Below are 21639 nucleotides of genomic sequence, written 5' to 3' on the forward strand. Positions count from 1 at the left end.
TTGCGTATTATACGGACCACAACCTTACAAAGCACACTACGGCGGCTAGGTTAGTTAGTTGTGTGGTCTTTATTCACTCATTTACCAAACATAACCTAGCCTAACCAAACCCAAAAAGGTTGTGGCCCGGCTAATATAAGTAGCCTATAACAATTTAGTTTAGTGCAAAAAATTTTGTTGTTAAAGTTAAAGGTTAAGGGGGTAGCATAGAGCACAAGGGCCTAGATTTTTTAGGATTTTTTGAGAGGATAGCAGGCTTACCTGAATGGGAAAGAGTCCAAACTGGCACAGGAAACACAAAACAAAACTTTACACTATATACACAAAACATTAGAATATTTCACTGTCACTGACAGCATTTTCAACTGAGGAAGAAAGAGTTTTCTAGATGTCCAAAATGGTGGCCAGTGAGTTGTTGAGTCAGTGTTGCCAATCAGTTTATCTTATATGCACTATATATATATGAATAAATATGTAAGCCTGCAGTTGGGTTGGATGTTGAAAGGGAGTGGGTTAGATGAAAGGTATTACCTTAGGTTTAGGTTTGAGGGTTGTCTATACTTAGTAAACCATTGGTAGGACAATTCCCATCTTCTCAGTTGTGACTGGTTACATTGAGGAGGCAGTGATTTGACTATTTTGGTTGTAAAGCAGTCATTGAAACTAGGGTTGTTGTGGCTCTGGGCATGTTGTACAACTGGTTTGTCTTTTTATCCAGTAGATACATCTTGTCTATGGCCATTCATCCTGGTTCTGAAGCTATTGGTGGATAGGCCTACTACATACTGTGCCTCACATTTGTTACATTGTAGTTGGTAGATTATGTTCTTCGTTTCACAAGTGTTGAAGCCTCGGATGTTGTAGTTTTCTTTGGTTGTGGAACTGGAAAATGTTTGGCTGGGTTGATTTATTTCACATGTTTTACATCTCTTGTTATCACAGGGATATGAACCGTTAGGGCGTGCGTTGTTTGGGTTGTTGTTGGCCGGGTCAGGAACTTTTGGGTGGACTAGTATTTTTCGGATATTGGGTTGTTGTCTAAAAACAATGCTTGGTGGATCTTTCAAGAAATTGATGGTGTGGTTGGAGGCCTTGAGGATTTTGAAGCCCTCTTTTAAAATGCCATTCAATGAATGTAGTCCTTGGTGGTAGTCTGTGACAAGAGCAATGTTTTTGCTATTTCGTTTTTCATTATTTGGTTGTGGATGGTCTTGCGCTAAGCGGATTTGGTTCTCCACCAGCTTTCTCGGGTAACCCCTTTTTATGAATGCGTCAGATATTTTGTTATTGAACTTGTTTAGTTCATCATCGTTGCTGCAGATCCTTTTGCCCCTGATGGCTTGACTGAACGGGATGGATCTTTTGGTGTTCTTTGGGTGGTTGCTGTTAAAATGTAAATATTGTAGATGGTTGGTAGGCTTGAAGTGTACACCGGTTTGTATGAGTCCATCTTAAATATTTATTTCTAGGTCCAGGAAAACTATTGTTGATGTTGAGATGTTGCTGGTGAATTTTAGGGAACTGAAACTGTTAAGGCTGTCAATAAACTGTTTTAAGGAGTCTGAGCCTGAGGTCCACAAGATAAAAATATCGTCTATAAACCGGAACCAACACAAAGGTTGTACTTTTTGGGATTGTAGGAAACACTTTTCGAGTTTCCCCATGAACAGATTTGCGTAGGATGGGGCCATCCTCGTACCCATGGCAGACCCTTTAGTTTGTAAATAGTTTCTACCTTCGAATTGAAAATTGTTTTTTTCTAGAATTAACTTAACCATGTTCAGTAGGAAAGAAGTTGAGGGCTTAGTGTTTTTGGGGCGTTGGTCCAGGAAAAATTCTATAGCCGCAAGTCCATGTGTAAGGGGGATGTTAGTGTACAAGGACGTTACATCTATGGTAGCCAAAATCGTCTCAGGAGGAAGAGGTGTTGGTATGGTTGTCAGCCGTTCTAAGAAGTGGTTGGTTTTTTTTATTAGGTTCATGTAATCAAATGTATGTTTGGCCAAACTTTCACAAAGTTGCATGTGTTTAGTTTTTACATTACCTAAATCTGATAAGGATTTGATGAATAGGCCCAATAAATAATAACTTAAATTATAATCAATAAAACATCATTTCAAAATAGGCCTAGTAATTTTTTTTTTTTAGAACCCTATTTATCCCTCCCACATTTTTCTAGCTTAGCTTGATTCCTAAATATTTCCTAAGCCTAACCAATGATAACTTACTTCAGAAATTGTAGAAGCTTCCTTGCTGACTTGTCTGGTTGCAGTTTCGAAGATTTCTAGAATATCAACAGCCGCTTTCATTGTCTTAAAGTCATCCGAAGTTAGTTCCACTGTGAGATTGATGTCCGCCCGTCCAGATATTAATATTAGAGCATCTTTTTGCTCAACGAGCCTTTTGAGCATATAGTATGTCGTGTTCCATCTCGTTGGCTCCTCTTGAATCAGTCTATGCTCGGGTAGCTCTAGTTGTCTCTGGATACTTTTTAGCACCTTCGTGTTTTTGGCTGACTTTTTGAAGTTGCCAACAACTTTTCTTCCTTTTTTGATAACATTGCTTATCCTTGGATTGTCCAAACAGTCATCTTTTATTACTAACTGCAGTGTATGCGCTACACAGGAGTACGCCTGGTAATCACTACCATTCAGTGCAGCTGTAATGTCTGGTCCGTTGTCACGAACAACTCCAACTACTTTCGATTGAATCCCCCATTCATTGAAAATTTATTTTCAATGATTTCTTCTTCAATGGTTCTTCTTTTGTTCACAGTTTGAACAATGGTTTGCAATGGGCTCGGTGTTGGGCATTACATACAATTCTTACTGCTATTTTTTGCAACAGAAGAACGCTGTGGGTCCTGGTGGAATGACCACACAGCCTAGCACCATACCCAATGTGAGATTGGAAAAAAGCCAAGAAAGCATATTTAAGGAAAACAAAAGGCATATCACTTTTAAGTCTACGCAACAAGAAAATGACTCTACTTAACTTTGAATAAAGTGAGTCTATGTGGTCACTCCAGCTTAGGACAGAGTCAAGAGCAAGGCCAAGCAGTTTTACAGGAACAGTATCACTCTGTGTGTTCAATCTGGTTCTACTTAGATAAAAAATTATTGGCTGTGTCTTATCTTTGTTCAGAGCAAGCTTATTATTAGAAAACCACTCTGCGTCTAGTTTAAAGTTAGACTCAACAGTTTCAACGGCTACCACAGGGTCTACATGGCTAGCAAACAGTGTTGCATCATCAGCGTACAACAGCACCTTTGTGTCAAGTCTGAAATATATGTCATTCATGCAAACAATAAACAGGAAGTGGCCCAATATGGAACCCTGGGGCACACCATACTTAACAGGCAATGGGGCTGATTTAGATCTAAACATGTATCAAAATCTAAGTTGTGGTTTGCTGCATGTATTTCAATGGTTTTGTATTTGTTTGTTTTAACATACTGTCTATGCCCATTCATCCTTTTTCTTAGAGTTTGGGTGGTTAGGCCTATATCAGGGCATATTTTAAGGAATTTTCAATGGGCGACATTTCCGGGGGGTCTGGGGAAAACCCCCCAGCAAGAAGAGGGGTCCGGGGATTCATAAATTATATGAAAACCACACATTTTTACGCACCTTTTGATGATTTTTCCTATTATATTTGCTTTATAACAGTCCATATAATTTCACTTAATCACGTGTTTTACAAGGACTTAATAGGCCAAGGCTCTCTTCACAACCTCTTGGGCAAAAATCATTGCTCAATTTCAAAAGTGTACTAGTACAAACATTAAACAATTTGTGAATCAACCTTAAACTTAAGACTACAATGGAAACTCCATGTACAGTATCAAAACTTAAATTTATTAATTATAATACAAAACTGATAGTAAAAGAAAAGAAAAGGGTTCACAATAAATTGTACAAACAGTGGGAAATGAATTTACTTTAAAATCTTTAGGCTAGGCCTATTACAATGGTGAATGGAGGATCAAACATAACAGAGAAATTAGAGACCTGTATAAAGCACCAGATGCGGTGGCGGAAGCAAAAAGTCGACGAATAAGATGGCTCGGGCATGTGTTATGGAGAGAAGATGATGCATTAATAAAGAAAGTTTGGAAAGAGAACCCTGTTGGAAGAAGACCTCCTGGGCGTCCTAAAATGAGGTGGAAAGATGAAGTGACCAAAGATATGAGGAAGATAAGAATCATGGAGGAAGATGCTGAAGATCGGAAGAAGTGGAGGCATTCAGTTGGCGAGGCCAAATACCACCTTGGGTATCGATGGCCATGGGAGTAAGAGTAAGCAAGGGTAGGAACCTGGGGGCAGTCTTGGAGGTGGTTCAACAGACGGGTCGGGTAACTCGGGATGGACTAGGATGGTTTTTAGATTGGCTGGTTGTCTGTAGACTATGGTGGGGGTTTTTGGAAGAGATCTTTAGTCTGGGTGGAGCTTCGAAGCATGTTGTAGCCGGTTCTCAAAAGGTTATTGAGCCTGTTGAGACCTGGGTGTTAAATAGTCACCAGGTTGACATCGTAGGTGGTTTTGGTTCTCTTTGGTGGATTATCAGCAGCATTTTGTGCCGCTTTTATTTCCAAAGAGACTGTTTGTGTCGGGTATCCTCTATTTTCAAAAGCAGTTTGGAGTTGTTTATTGTAAATTTCAGATTCTTCTCGTCGGAGTTTATTTGTTTCCCTCTTAAGGCAAGACTGTAGGGTAGGGAGCGATGGTATTGTTGGGATGGCAGCTGTTGTAGTGTAGGTACTGTTGGTGGTTGCTGGGTTTGGTGTAGACAGATGTAGAGATTGAGCCATTTTTCAGTTCCACCACGACGTCAAGAAAGTGAACCGCAGTTTCAGATAATTCCCAAGTGAATTTTAATGTTGAGAATGTGTTTAGGCTGTTTAAAAAATGGTTGAGGCTATTTTGTCCATGGTGAAAAATGACAAAGATGTCATCTATGTATCTAAACTAATAGATTGGTTGTAGAGTCATTTTATGGGCAAACTTGAAAATGACTTTCTGCAAAAACAGAATTCCCTGACCTATAGGCCTAAATTTCCAAAGTCTATAGGCTACTACAATTTAATTTATGTACTAGCTATCAAATATTAAATTAGAGATCCAAGGAAGAACACAACACACATAAAGGTGTGTAAATTAATAAATGCTTGTCAACAATTACTCTTTGTTATCGGGCTAGACCGATTTAGTATTTATTACAACTTAGGCTTAATTGAGTTTGTTAAAATTTATTAACAAAAAAATAAACCAGAGTAGAACAGAACAAAAGTTTCAGAATGTAGCCTATTAATTAAGCTTAAGCATATTTTTTATTTGTATAAGTACAGGTAATCTGTATAGGTCTACTCAAAATAATCATCCTAGTAAACCTTATATATAATACGTGAAGGCTATTTCTACAAAACACTACTCCTCCATTAATAATTGACGGATTTTTAAAAACGAGGTGTCAAAATTAAGTATTTGTTGTGTAGACGCCCCCTTTCACCAATTCCTGTAATAAAAGTCCTCGGGCTTTGCCCCACAGGCCATCAAAATCCCAATGTATTTGAAATGAAAAATGAAAATGAAAAATCATTTATTTATACAGGCAAAGTTAGGGCCACATGGCCCTTTCTTACACTTCTTGTATTTCTTATGAAGAAAAGATTTTCTTTACTTAAACAGACGAATAATTTGTATTAATTGCATACTGAAACATCTGTTTACAGTAAACGCATGATGCACATAAGAGCGATCGTTTTCAGAGTGAGTTCATTTTCAGTTTTGATAACTGGAGTGGAGTGAGCGTTTTTCAGTTTCGATAACCTGAAACTGGAACCTGAAAGTTGAGGAACTGAAACCTCTGTTGGCTTTGTCTTCTTAGAATAGAAAGATATGGCTTCACCCACAAATCTATCTTTCAATAGTAATTTTTCATGTGGTTTCAGTAAAACACTCTTAAAATGAAAGTCTACTGCCATAGACACTTTATACAGGTTTTCTGATTTTATATTGTAAAACCTAGTCTTCATAGATAAAAGTAAATTTCTACAAAATGCTGCGCCAGGTTTCTTTTTGCGCAATCTTTTCTCCAAAATATCTTCAATTGTCGATACTAATGAATAAACCATTGACATAGTCTGCAACTTGCTGGATGATGCTTTTGTAGTTGTCTCATCTAAAGGGCATTAAAATATCAATATATTCTTTAGCCATCTTCCATTCAGTCACGGAGAGGTTGTTGAGGATATCAACTCACAAGACAACTGATTATCTGGTACTCCAAGTTCCAACGAGTTTCACAGTCTTGCACCACACCAACTCAACTTCTATCTTACCTAGATTCTTTTTATAAGAATGAAGTCTCTGTTGAGCTGACGAGCTTCTTTTGTAATGGCCTACAATGGACCTGGCTGCAGACAGCATACTTATCATTCTAGTTGTGTTTTTTGCGTCTTTAAGTGATAATTGCAGTGTGTGCGCAAAACATGTCACAAGTGTTCATGGCAGGAGTTTCATGGCTGCAACCATATTGACAGCATTGTCTGTGACTGAAAATATGGGAACGGTTTTATCCTGTTTCCCCCATTCGGTTGCAATGTGTTTTATCTTATCTGCGATATGAAGAATCGTGCTCACTGGGAAGATATTCATTCGTTCCCTAGACAAAATCTTTTCACCTTGTAATCTTCTGAAACGTAATGGAGGGCGAAGGAAATAATGGGATCTTTTTGTTATTTCTTGATGTCCATAAATCCATGGTATTGGTAAAACTTAATGACATCACATTGGTAAGATCATTTTTGATTTCTTTTAACAAACTTAGCTTGGTTGGTTCATAAAGCTCGGGTATTACCCGTCATGAAAAGGTATTCCTAGAAGGAAGTTTATATTTAGGAGAGGCCTCCTTTAGTACGTAAATAAGCCCTTCCTCTACTACTAGTGAATACAGGTGGAGATTCTTGGCCATCCATATCTCTATTTTGTTTGTTAAGGATTTCGCCTTGGACTGATCAGATGGCCAAGTCGTTTGCAGGTCTAGGCATTGCCCTAAGGTTTGTTGTTTTTTATCATCTTTTTAAGCTTCTTTTGCTTCAACAACTTGTCTTTTTTGGATTGTTCTTTTTGAAATTCATCTGCCTACTTTTTATGTTTTGCAGTTTAAGTGCCTCTTTAAGCTTGTTGTACTACCGGTCTTTATGCCTATTTTGGCTTGGCATACATTACAAATAGCCTTACTGGGCTCCTTGTCGTCTTTATGGAAGTATTTCCAAAGATTCTTAGTTTTGGTATGAAACAAAGGCCCAGAAGCTCCACTGGTACTAGCTCCATCTTGTGTTTCCCCAGAGCCTGTAGGCCTACTGCCCTGAGCTTGAAGGTTAGGACTATACCAACCAGGATCATCCTCTTCTTCACTCATTGCATAGCCAAAGTAACTTGTCACTTAAATTATTACTTAAAGTCAACCAAAACTAAGTAGACCTCTAAAAATCAAATCCAACGTCAATATCTCAATATTTAACTCAAGTTTTATTCCAGCCTAGTTCCTATGGCATATACTTATCTCACCACTCTCTATGGTAATATTCAAATTAAATCAACTTTATACTGAAGTTGTTATTCACCAGCTTCAAAACTACAAACAGAATCAGATCTACAACAATAAAAAAACAATTCACTTACTAAACAAAATTAATTATAAATTATAAGTTTCCAATTCCATCTCTCCATTCTTACGCCATCTTCCTATTTGCTCTGCTTACTCAGTCTGAGTCTGCTACGCTTCAGCTTTTGCTTTGTTTTTCCCAGCGTTGAGCTGCTTTAAAAGTTCCAGTCTATGTCAGGTTTTCATAGAGTAGTTCAGTTGATGGAGAACACGTTATGGGCTTTGGTAGGTTGGCTATGCAACTTTTTAGGGTTATCAAAGCAAGTCCTAGTTCTGATTGGTTAATTAGTTTGGTTTTGTACCGTGGATCCAGTTTCATTGGCACAATGTACAGTTTGTCATTTCTGCACATCGGAAATCTGGATTTGATGGCCTTTGAGAATGATCTGGCCAGTGACAAACCAGTCCCTCGCTCTACTTTTTTTTAAGAAATTTAATAAGTAGTCTTCATTGGAGAAATCACAAAATTCTTTTAATGTTTTTTCAATTGGTCAATGAGACTGCCACAGGGTGGCCGCAGAAATCCTAGGGAAAAAACCACGCATATTTCCCGGTTTTTCTGGGCAAAAATCCTGTTTTTCCCAGTCATGATTTCTGGTCCCCAAGAATACAAAGCAAAATTAAGCAAAAGTAATTATTTTTTTAAGAATCAAGGTTTGACACCATAAATGACTTACCTTGCTTCTTTATTGAGTTATCACTAGACTGAGCGGTGTCAGTACCAACAGATTCCTCAGCTTCGGGAGGATGAACATCTCCTAATTCTTCCATTTCCATTTAAGTCTTTACTTTTCAACGCTCCAGTAGGTCTTTGTCATGGAAAGGGATGTCCTTGAATCTTGGGTCTAGGATCGTGGAGCAGGCTAGTGTTCAGTTGCCTTCAATGGAGGGATATCTTCTTTTCATAGATGCAATTAAATCATTTTTAGGCCAATTAATCCTGAGCCGGTCACATCTGGATTTTAGATTACTGTGAAGATGGTGTGAATAAGTGGGATTATCTGAAAATAAAAAGGTTGCTTTCACATCAATTTAAAAATAAGTTGAACAGCTATGACACTTCTCGTCTTTAAATGCAAACATTTTATTTGGTGTGCAAAGAAAAGGCCCTTCACGTCAACGTTGATGATGTCCTTTGGGTTTCTGTCCTGGATAATTTCATGGAAATCTTTCTTCAATTGATCAGCTTCTTGCTGGTAAACAGTCCCATCACAAAGAAATGTAAACAAATTAATTTCTTGAAGCCTCTAGCCATCCAGTGCTAGCTTTAAAATGTCATTTGTCTAAACCTGTAGCAACTGTTCAGCTTTGCTTCTTACAAGTGGACCACTGACAGGAATCTTCTTATCCCTCGTTTGTTTGAACCATTTCAAAACACACTGGTCCATGTCAGGATTTTCAGGCACCCTCAACCTTTTCTGTCTTATTATACTCTCACTTTCACAACGTCTAAGTTGACAACGTTTTGGGAGAAATCCCGAAAGTCTTGGCAATTTCAGATTTTTTAAAATCCCTTTTCTACCTCTTTAATTGCCGCTATTTTTTTTCTGCTAACATCAATGTTTTGTATGAAATCCGAGGCTTTGATGATGTCATAGTCACTTTGTTCACACACTTTAAAACGCAGATTTAACCGTAGGCTAAGCCACAGGTCTAAATAAACCACTAAAGCTACTGTAGCACACACTACACTACCAGACAGGTATAAGGGATGACACCATTGTGAGCTACGAGGAGTGGAGCGTTGCAAACAATAGAAGGGTGGGTGGGGTTGGGCAATGACCTTGATTCGATACGAGTACCGGCCGCAGCCGTGAGTCATGTAAGCCAAACAGTCGAGTATTGGTGGGGCGGAGTGGAAGGAAGGGGTGGGTGCGACAACCTTTCCGCTATACAGTAAGCACGCGCTAAAGGGCCAGCGAGGTATTTTTACCAGCCAATGATAGAAAGCAGTTTTTTGGGAATTCCTGGCTCAATGATTTGACTTTCGATTGGATTTTCTTGCGTAGAAACTTCGCATCATCCAAAATATAATTGGAATGAAAGAAAATTTTGAATCACAGAAGTTCGAATTATTCAGGTTTCACTGTATTTTGTCCTCAGTCTAAAACGACATAATCAGTACAACATCCTAAAAAAGTAGGATATTTAATGAATAGTGTCAAATATCAAATTTGGGCTCAGTTTAGATACTGATATCCGCAAACCTCTAGTGGGGATCTTTTTCCAGGAAAGACTCATGCACTTCCCCACGTGGGTGGATCTGAAAGGGGAGGACGCAGTGCCAGAGACGGTTCACCACGTGGTGGTCATGGTGGATCCTCAGAAGGACAACTCCTGGCACAACTTACGCCGCCACATCACCACAGATGGAGTACACCACAGTGACAACTGTAGACCCGGCAACAACACTGCAGGTAACCACTAGATAGATTTATAACTGTTTGGTGCAAGAAACGAGGATATACATGAGGCAATGAGACCTTCCTTTTGCTGTCACATGAAAAGTAATGCAACAATGAAAGAACAACTGCAGTTATAAAACCTTAGTTAAATTATGCCATTTTAGTAAACATGTTGATACGAAACCTATTTTGAGAACAGTGATTCTTTTGCAAAGACGGTTTGGACCACATTTCATCGTTTGGCTCTGTTCCAGATCAGAAAGCGGTAGGGAACTGAGTAAAAGTGTTTAGAATAAGAACATAAATTGTAAAAATATTAAGTAAAAGTCATAACAATTATCAAAACAGTGTGAGTTGCAGTACGGTAACTAAAAAGTCCAATGAGTTTTGCCAGTAAGCCTTTGTTACTGGAATCTTTCCTTTGGCTCTTTTTTTTCTTTGGGATTTCTCCTAAAAACTACACTTAAGTTCCGCTAATCCGAACATCTGCTTAATCAACACGTCCAATAAATTATTTTTCAATAAATTTCACTGATACAAAAAGTATATTATATTAAAGTTAAGTACAAAAGGCAAAGGGCAATGGTAAAATATGGTGAAATGAAGCATAAAGTACTCAATTAAGGAATACGATGGTTTGGTTATCAGGTTAAGATTAAATTTACTAAAGTTAATCAAAAACAAAAAAACAAAGCAATATTTAGTATGAAATATTGAACATACCTTCCTCAAAAATCAACTTTGGTTACTTGTTATTAGACATAAAATCCCGCATCATCATTTGTTGTAGTTTTGTCAGTCTTATTTTCGCGCGTCTGTTGTACTTACAAACACACACACACACACACTATGTGTACCTGATGAACCTGGAAGTACGCACCACTTTGGTCGCAGAGCGCAAAACATAGAGCGGCCAATCTTGTGATCAGGGTTTTTCTGTTTATAGAGACTGTAGAGCTAATTCAGTGAGAGAAGAATTAACCTGTTATGATTATGCATCCTCACATTGTCAATTATAGTAGAAACACACTCTTTATTACCAGGACGTAAGCGACTATTTTTATCATCCTCGTTAAAATTCACAATTACACAATTTTTTACAACTTTGCTTATTTTGTTGCCGCCTTTTCTTTTCAATAGATATGGTAAGATACCTTGATCCTTTGTTAGCTGCCTAGTTAACTTAGCAATGTATTCAGAAGCACCAAATTCCTCAATTTTTTTTGCTTTGACGATGACCTTGGCAAGAGACTAATTATCTTAATTTGATCATCTTTACTAGAAACTTGGAATTTTTTTTCAGTTTGGTTATTAATATGTCATACTCACTTTGTATATTTTCTGTAGTACTTTGTGTTGTTGTAGTACTTTCTGTAGTTCCTTATAGCATGTTGGGGCTTCTAAATCTTTATGGAAAGATTCTGCCAATTTCCTCTTAACTGCACTTGCAATTTTACCAGTATTTTTTAAGCTGACAGTTGCTGTTCTGTGTTAAGCTTACTTATATGACACAAAGGAGACAATTCGACAATTCCAAAGTTTAAAAAATTGATTCTACTTGATACAGAGGGTTATCCTCAACTAAATCAAAAGGCTGAGGATGAAATTCGGGGCCATTTTCAACACGATCCACCTCTTCTTCAACAGGTTTCTCAACAAATCTTTTTTTACGCACATGTTGGACAAAGAGCTTGTCCAGTAATCTGGTAGATGTCTACATTTTTACTCTTGGAAAGGTAAACCATAAGTTTTTTACGCAAACCATTTTTAACTGGTTTTTTGTGGCAACCAAACGGCTCAAAACATTTTTCCCAAAAATGTGGTTGTATTTGTCTAGCTATTTATCTTTGTGGTAATGACAAGTATTAGTAATTTCTTTAGAGATTCTTAATTTGAGCAAACATTGTTCTTCAGCTGGCAAGTCACTAATCCTAATTGATTCTTGAGGCAATTCTTTCTTGTAATGTTGTTTATGTCACTGTTCACTTATTAGTTCACCCACAAAATAACTCGTATTTAATGTTATTAATGATAAGGTGAATCACTATAGAGCATTGGCAGTCCAAATTTTTAACAACACTGACAGAACATGATCACTAGTCAAAGAACTTTCACCAACTGAGCTCCACCTATGTCTAAGCAATGAATGTGAGGGGGGAGGTTTCATGTCACCACTTGTAGAGACATGTCGGTACAGGAAGGCTGTATAGACTGTTGCAGTTGTATACACCTTACAATCCCTGCAAAACTCATTGACTTGTTGGAACATGATATCGATTATAAAAGATTATTGAGCTAATAACATATTAGTTACTAACCTATATTTTTACATGAGGTTTTTATAAAAAATGTATTTAAAATTATATTTTGGAACATAAATTAATATTTATAAATATTTTACAGTAAAATAGATTTTAAGATTGTTTTTCCTTAAAACAGGCTAGGCCTATATGTTTTACTAAGTGCTATTTTATGGCTATGAGTATTGATTAATTGGAGATGTACCATTGTTTTTTCTAGTTTTAAATAATTTGGATTTTAAATCATAATTTGGCTTAATGTAATGAATATAATGATTATATTGTTTTGAGTATTAATTATAAGTTAAATGTTAACCCTGGAGAGCGTGCGCCTACCGTCAAAACACGAGAGCGTGTGTGGGGTAATTTTTTACCCCATTGTGTTTTTTTTAGGATTTTAATGATAAAACAAAATAATACTTGATTAAAATATATTTAAACTTTGAATTTAACCCTTTTAAGGCCAACCATCATTTGGTGAATATCGCTGAAAAGTCAACCTATTATTGTGGAGCTATACCCTAAAAGGCCATGCGGTTTTCAACTCGCTTTGTTTACATTTACTTAAAACTATAACTTTTGTATTTTTCATCCTAAACATATAAATTTTTGTTTGCTTATTACTTAATAAATGCGTTTTTTAGAGATTTGCAAAATTTATTAGATAATGTACCTAACAAAAAAATGTATGATTGTAAAAAATATTCTTTTGTTTTATATTTTAATTTCTGATTTTGACTTAGATAAAAATACTAAAGTTTGTTTTAGTTCCTTATAGCATATATTTTCACTAACTACATCTACCTATAAACCATTTTCATAATAATCTAGTTACTTTAATTCAACTTGAGAGGATATTTATCAAAATAATAAAAAATCTTACTGCAAGCTCCAAACTGCAAAATGGCCGAGATGCACTTAAGTTTCACTGTGTTCATTCCAGATTATTTATACCAAGATAGTCCATCTTCACTCAGCATACAAGAACATATTTACTGTTTACATTTTTTTTAATGAGCAAAAGTCTCAGAAAAACTCAAATAGTCAACAAATTTACAATATATACAAACGATGAACTTTTTACGCTAACATTAGTGATTCCGAAAACATAATGAATGGATCCCTCTGTTACATCTTCCACAACAGTATCTTGACCTTTTTATTGGGCCTCCTTGAGATGTACTGATTTTACTGCAAACTGAACAGTTCTTTTCAAGTTTACCTGGCAACATTTTAATCCCATATTGTCTTGGGTTTGCATCGCCACCTCCCGAGTGTGTGGTTTTTTTTACAAATTGCTAGCCATTCCTCTGCCAAGCTGTCAATGATCTTAGCTGAATAGTCATATCTAGAAAGTATCTTTCCAGCATTGTTTTCTTTGTACAATGAGTAGCTATTCAATACCATCCTTGCTATAATATTAAAAACTACCTTTTGCCAATATTTAAAAGTTCTCCGCTCATCCTAATACCAATTCAACATCATGTCGTTTGTATCAATTCCTTCCGTGTATATATTGTATCGGTCTATTAGTTCTGGCTTCTGACGTTATCTCTTTACCATCCCACTTCTTCACTTTTCAACACAACATCGGTAGGCCCAGTGTTGCTTGTGCCGTTCTCAGTGCTTTTGTTGCTTTTGCAGAGTGCTTGAAATGCCCGACTGTTCTCCTACAAACCGCAGAAAGGTTTGCAATACTTCTCTGGCCTAATAGACCATCTTTTATAACTATTTGCATTGTATGGGCAAGGCAAGGTATTGCTTTAAAAGCTCCAGCATTGAGAGCTGCTACGATGTTCCTTCCGTTGTCCGCAACTTATTTATTATGTTCCAATCAGTCAACACCTGGGTTAGAAACATACAGATTGCCTCGCCAGTGTGACTGATTTCCAGAAATGGGAACAACTTTCAAACATATATGGTTCCATTTGTCTTCACTGTCGACTAAATGGCATGTTATCGACATGTAGTCATCGTTGGCTGTAGAGGTCCACATATCAGTCGTTATACTGATATGTTTGGCAGATTTCATGATATTTTGAACTTTTACTTTAGTCTCTTCATATAACTTGGAGATTGCAACAGTACTAAAATGCTTCCGTTTCGGTATCTCATATCGAGGTTCTATGTGGTTCAATAAGTTTCTGAAACCAATATCCTCAACCACACTTAAAGGTTGGTTATCAAGACAAATCATTTCTGAGATCTTTCTGGTTATGGCTATAGCTTTGGTATCATCAGATCTAAGTTTAGTTTTTCTTTTAATTATATTTGCTAAGGTAGGTTGATAAATTTTTGGCATTGGACTTGTCCAGGTTGAACTGGAAGCTGACCCAGAAGGAGAGCAAAAGCTGCTGCTAGTTGAAGTTGAACTTGCTTGACTTAAAGTGGGACTTACGATACGCATATTTGTGGCAGATTCAATTTCATCAACATCAATAGACAGTGGGCTAAACTCATTTAAGTTTTGATTTGGATTTCCAACACCCATGGGATCGTCTACACTTTGTTCATCTTGGCCTAGGCCTATATTTTCTTCCCCAACTGTTGATTTCTTCAATTTACTCTGGAAAAATTCACGTTGATGGTGAAGTTTCAGATGTCTAATGAGGTTAGAAGTCGTACGAGACTTACCCCCACGAGAAATATCTTTTTTGCACAGTTTACATTTTGCCACATCACTACTTTCACTAATAATATTAAAAAAGGTCCACACATCACTTTTACGCTTACTCATATTAAATAAAAAAAACTATATCATTCAATATAAAATCAAAAGAAATTCAATTAGAAGTAGAACCAATGTGAAATAAATAACGAAAACATAACCATACAACTCAACATTCACTGTAACTGCAACACCACGATCGTGTATATAACACGACTACTGCATCTCTAAAACGCTAACCGTGATTGGTTTATCGTCGTCCTCCGATTCAAAACCAGCCAATGAGAAAGGTTCTAATAAGTTAGGAAAGACACTAGCACTCGGTGCGGCGTTCAACAGCAATCCAAATTTCAATGTCGCTAAAACATAGCTCGCGATTGGTTGATCGTCGTCGCAGGGCAGTATGTGAGCCAATGAGATCGTGTCTATTAAAATCCCAATGACACTAGCGCGCGCAGTGGTGATCAACCAAACCAAGTATCCTCGTCGCTATAATATTACACGTGATTGGCCGAACATCGTCTCTGTATGGGAAACTAACCAATGATGTCGTGTCTATCAAAGTGACAAGGCCGCTAGCGCTCGCAGTGGTGATCGACCAAACCAAGTATCCACTTCGCTATTACATTACACGTGATTGGCCGAACATCGTCTCTGGATGGAAAACTAGCCAATGAGGTTGTGTCTATCAAAGTGGCAAGGCCACTAGTGCTCGCAGTTGACGAGCGCAAACAGCTAGGATTCGTAACCCGCGCTCTTAACTGACGTAATCCATTCTGATACTGAGTATTGGTATCGAACCCAGAACGGGCAAGTATCGAGTATCGACGATACCTCGATACCGCTGGTATCGAGAGTATTTTGGTATCGAGTATCGTTATCAGCCCATCTCTATAAAATTCACAATCAATATTTGACTAAAATCTATTTTTTTACAAGTTGATAAATTGTTGCGAATGCTGCAAAATGTTCAAAGAGTTAAAACTAAGAGGGACCAGGGAACAAAAAGGCAAATAGTAAAAAACACTTGAAAAAATGTGAAAGAATGTCTACAGGTCACTTCTAAAATCTATTTTTTACGTGTTCATAAATTGTTCAAAGGGTCAAAACTAAGAGGGATCAGGAAACAAAGAGGTGAATGTTGCAAAATGTTCAAAGAGTTAAAACTAAGAGGGACCAGGGAACAAAAAGGCAAATGGTGTAATCACTTGAAAAACAAAAATGCGAAAGAATGTCCACAGGTCACTTGTCTTTTGTGAACGTTATTGTCTGTTGTTGGGTGGAAGGCGTCAGGCCGGCTCTGAACCTCACTGGGGCTACAGCTCGAATCCTCTGGAGGAAAGTCTTTCATCTCTTTTGCTTAGCTATCAAACGGAATGTTGTCATAGTAGTCGTGGCAATCTCGTGGAATATGGGCCTTAAGTTCTTGCAGATGGCCCCATTTTGATTTTTTAATCTTCATTGTTTGTAATCATCATCAAAGCTCACTTTGTATTCTATCAAACCATTAGGGCTGTATTTTAAAGCCCTGAGGTCCTGAACTTTGAGGTCTCCAACATTTTTTCCAGGACGTATTGAGTCATACATCATCGTTTCTTTTTTAGAAAAATCACGAAAAAAAAAGAAAAATCCAAGTATTTAGACCTATATGGGAAGGGTTTCTTCCTGGCATCCTTAGCATATTCGGCATACTGGCTTGGGAGGAATATCTCCTTGACGGTTTTTTTTTATTTTTGTCCCTCTCTTGGGATTTAGGACCGTATCAATTGTGGAGTGCACACTGACACACTCCCATCATTGTGTGCCCCCTAACTAAATATTTTTGTTCTATGATTACTTACTTCTTTTTCCATGGATAGGTGTAACAGCGCATTGGACATCGTAGCGCTTCAGTTTTGAAAACAGCAACCGTCGGACCACAGCACTACACTTTTTAGATCATCATTAAGTGTGTGTTTTAGGTTATCAACAACACAAGAAGCAAAAGACAACGCACTAAGGTCACTTTGACTTTCGTCCCACCAATAGGTCATCACGTCCTTTGTACCATTATTAAATATGGTAAAGTTATGTACACACAATTTCGTTTTATAATACATCGACGATGCATTAACACACGGGGCAAGTTTCACAGCTTGAGTATCGTGAGTATACATATGAATTTCTTTGGCCTTTGCTTTTTCTGTGTCCCTTTTCTTCTCTTCTTGAGCTCTGTCTTTCTGTCTTTCTGTAAGATGTGCTCTTCGTATTGTTGTTGAGATACTGTTCCACTTTTTATCTTGAAACAGATAACATGAAAACAGACATCTTTTTTAGGCTGAAAAATTGACAGATTTTCCTTATCAAAAACCTTATCAAAAGTAAATCTACTCAAGACCTTTTTTCCAATCTTGTTACATTCATCCTGGTATAACACATAAACTTCTGATATTGAATTGAATGTAGGTTCTATTCTACAGCTTGGTAGAGTTACTCCTACAATAGTGGGAGCGAAGCTTTGGCAAAGACTTAAAAAAATTCTTCAGAAAATCAATATCTTCCCTTTTCTTTGGCTGTCCTTTTTTTGACTCCCGTGCTATTGACGATGAAGGCACAATTTTGTTTTCACTTACATAGAGATTCGGAGTTTGTTTTCCGTTGCCGTACAACCAGTAGCGAACGGTCCATATCTTTATATCAAATGTATTCAAAAATGTAAGTCGGCATACTTGGAGACGTTCTACAGACAGTCTACATTAGAAACTCCGCCTATGTCCAACGGATTTGCTAAACTTTTAAGTAACAACTCCGCCTATGTCCATAGCCAAATTTAAATATAAAATCCTTCATTTTATAGCTGTTTTTGTAAAACTCTGCAAAACAAAAAAATAGGCCTGAAAAGGCCTAATAGAAATGTTTCACACAAATTGCATGTGTACTAAGTTATGGTGTTGTGAGTATTGAAATAAATGGTAAATTGTATTCTTAGCATGATTATATTAATTTTTAACTATAAAATGGGTGAAATTAGTTGTCAGGGAAATTTCCAGGAATTTCAGGGAAAACAAGTTTTGTTCCAAATATACTATGTGGGTACTTAAAAGGTTGGGGTTTTCATTCTCAATATGATTATATTATAATTATTCTTACCACCGGACAATTACCAAGCATGTTATAACCAAAAACGTGATTTGTCTTATTTCATACACGAATACTACTATAAAACCTTATAGCCAAATATAATAAATATAAGATTGATCACTTACTTTTTTTGCTTATTTGTGAGCTCCAGACCTTTCTGCCACAATATCATATACAGTTTTATACTATTTACACTCTATTTACAACTTTTTCCTGGGTTTCAAAAGATTGTTTGGGTGTGAAACACCTCGAAACATGTTTCTAAGTGCAAAGGCACAAGGCACTTCCTGCACTCGTACACGGTTTCACTTCTCCTGCCTTGAGCACTACACACTTTACACTTCCTTCAAGGCCTTTGCTTAGAAGTGGGCAAAATCTTCCGTATAAAATGACCCCAATGCCTGGCCTGTAACCGCAGTGGTGATTCAGCTGCAACCGATGGCCTTCCCCCTACGGGTCTGTTAGTTAGATTGACACTTTCCAAAATCTGTTCAGCCAAATTTATCCTAAATTTTGACATTGTTGACTTTTTCTTTGTTACAATCTCATAAATTACTCGGGCATTGTTCAATGTAAAATCAAAGAGGTAAAAAAACAACTTCTTGTACCCTTTCATACACTTGCGCATCACTGGGAAGCATGAGAGTCGTTGGTCTTGTTTGTCCACTCCGTTCATGTTGTTGTTGTAGTTTATTACAACATTTGGTTTGAGTTGCGGTTGTGGAATGGGACGTCTTCTCTCTCGTTATGGAATGACTTCCTCATATTCCGGTCTGGTATGGATGGTTGATAGCATGGCTACATCCTTCCTGTCCTTCCACTTCAGGTCTAATATTTTCTTAGTGTGCAAAAATGTAAGTTCACCTAATTGGAGCTCTCTCTTTTTTATTTCTTTTGGGAAATTCGTTCTGTCAGGCCTAACAACTCCTACAGCGTACGTATGCCTGTTCAATAACTCTAAAAAGAGTTTAGGTGAACTATACCAGTTGTCTAAATATAAGACCCGGCCTTCATCCAACAGATCAGCACAAATTTCTAGTACTATTTTTTCACTCAGCAAAAAAGTTTTCTCCGGGGTTGCAGCATTTTCTGTCTGATGTTCACCAACCGACCAACCTCAAGATTTTCTGCATTGTCAGGATCATCTGCATTTTCCTCATTTTCTTCTTGGGGCTGTATAGGCCTATCTGTCTCTTTGCCAGTATAAATTTTGAAGTCATAACAGTAGCCAGTTTTAGAGTCATTCAATTCAGTTTGTATATTTTTATACCAAACCTGGCTCGTTTTGATGGGTTGAACTGTATACAGCTCAGTCTGCCTCAAAATTTTATTAGACAAATTTATTTTTGAGGAGTGAATACTTTCTTATAGGATGCAATCAACTTGTCAATAATAGGCCTAATTTTTCTTAGTTTGTCATTAGGGTCTACAGAAGATGAGAAATGTAAAAAACGAGAAATAGTTTTGAAACGGTCTCGTGCCATCGTTTCGCCAAAAATAGGTTGATGCAAAAACCTTCTCGTCGACCAGTTGTCATGGATATTAGCTTTCACATTTTGTGCCATGAGTACCACTAAAGCAAAATAGGCCTTTAGCTCATCAATGGTCAAATCTACCCATTTCACATTAGGCATGCACTCATCTAGGTATTTGTGAGCATTCCTGTTTGTTTCGTCACATACCTGTTCCCAAAAATTATTTCCCAAAAACTGGCCCAGCACATCCAGTTCATTGCTCTTGTCTGTCAGTTGTCTAGATATAACAGGATTTATCCCATCTTTTCCGGTAAAAGGAATATTTTCTACCTCATTTTCACCCTCAATACAGTCCCAGGGCTTTGGTTTTGTTATGCGTTTTCGAGGGCTAGGCCTACAAACGGATTCATTACGGTTCACACGGTTACGTCTGCGAATAGGTTCACGCCTAGGTCTACGCCTATTACGACCAGGATTCAGAGCTCGATTTTCAATATTTACATTATTTATTTATTTGGAATGTTTACAACTTCATATTCATCAAGAGTAGGATTCAAGGTTGTTAGGTTAGCCGAACTACAACTTGGTAGACTAGACACACTTGGAACACATACATCTTCATCACTGATAATTCGTTTGTCCTCTTCATCACCACTCACTTCACAACCACTTTCCGCTAAAACTGAGCAAAACGATCACTTTGTAAGAATCGCGACGAAACGCCTTAGCAACAACGAAACGAACTGCTGTTGCACAACTACGGTTAGGATACAACGTCATGACAACGAATCAATAATAACAACAACAAAAAATTACAGGCTACCAGCAGACAACGCATAGAGTATAAAAATCAAGTATAATAATGAATAAAACATAGCGGATGGTTATTGATCGTTTTTAGTCATGAGAACAAGATATAATAATGCATTATGCGTGAGGACGGGAGCTACCCGTCTTAAGTCTTTCGTAGCCTGGCGCGCTAGGACGGGCGCCGCCCGTCTTTAGGCGGGAATGGGTTAAACAAGTATTAAAATAAATCACACTCTTAAAGCAATAACACCAATAGATAGTCAAACAATCAAACTTCAATTATAAGGTAGAAACAACAACTATCCTAATAAATAAACTTTGTTAACTTACCAAAATTTCAAGCTTAGCAACAGCAACAGATGCTCTTTCACCCATTAGACACAATGCTGAACTAAAGGAGATAGGCGGTGTTGGTTCTTAAGCAGCAGATAGGCGGTGTTTGAAAAAAGTGAATAACTGCGCATTCTGGTGGAATTCAACTAAACTACGTCTTCACAGCTGACCTAAAGCAGTGCAGAAACCTTGGAAACAAAAATCTCATTTTCGGAAAAAATGTCACTTAGGCGGTGTTGTTTCTTAAGCGACGAATGTAATATGTGTCTGTCCTCTTTGTAGGCCTCCTCTTTGTGTAACGACACACATGACATTTCCTCCGGGTTCCGTGGGTTGCTAGGGATGGCAGGAATTGGCTCTAGAAAATGTTGCTGAGTCAGGCGCAGAGGTGTTTCACCGGGAGAAGGTCGACCGCCAAGGGATGGGTTCTCGCAGGGCAGTAGATTTCCAATATGTCCCTTACCAATTCTTTTCTGAAATCTGACAGGTGGGGATTCCTTTCAGTCTTCATTGTCTTTAGAATATGGGAATTCCTAATGGCTACGTCGAGAAGATGGAAAAATGGCTTCTTATACCATTTGATGGATTTCCTGGCTGTCACATGAACGATAACTCCATATCACCTATGTCAACTGCTCCCATATTAGCATTATAGTCTAAAATGCTCTTCGGTTTTTTTTATTTTCTGTCCGGATTCCCAGTTAGTTTTGCCACTTTCCGCAATTTCAGACTGGTTCATGTTCGTCAACATCCTGACCTCCCTCTTATCCTGCCATCTCTCATACATCATTATGTCCGTATGGTGAACATCAACATCACCTACATGTGGTATCCGCGGTAGCTTTTTGGGCAAGCCTTG

At 37.6% G+C, this 21639-nt stretch overlaps 1 protein-coding gene across 1 annotated transcript in view; it reads left to right on the forward strand.

Annotated features, from left to right (window-relative positions):
* LOC129005780 (ATP-dependent RNA helicase Ddx1-like) overlaps positions 1-21639 on the forward strand; it is a 112390-nt gene that overhangs the window by 54178 nt on the left and 36573 nt on the right. The window contains exon 9 of the mRNA XM_054434789.1: positions 9900-10086. Within this exon, the coding sequence (XP_054290764.1) occupies positions 9900-10086 (187 nt within the window). The remainder of the gene's footprint in view (positions 1-9899; positions 10087-21639) is intronic.

Source organism: Macrosteles quadrilineatus, unplaced genomic scaffold (assembly GCF_028750875.1).
Source record: "Macrosteles quadrilineatus isolate MER2022 unplaced genomic scaffold, UCM_ALF_1.0 Scaffold_33__1_contigs__length_1397503, whole genome shotgun sequence".
NCBI lineage: Eukaryota > Metazoa > Arthropoda > Insecta > Hemiptera > Cicadellidae > Macrosteles > Macrosteles quadrilineatus.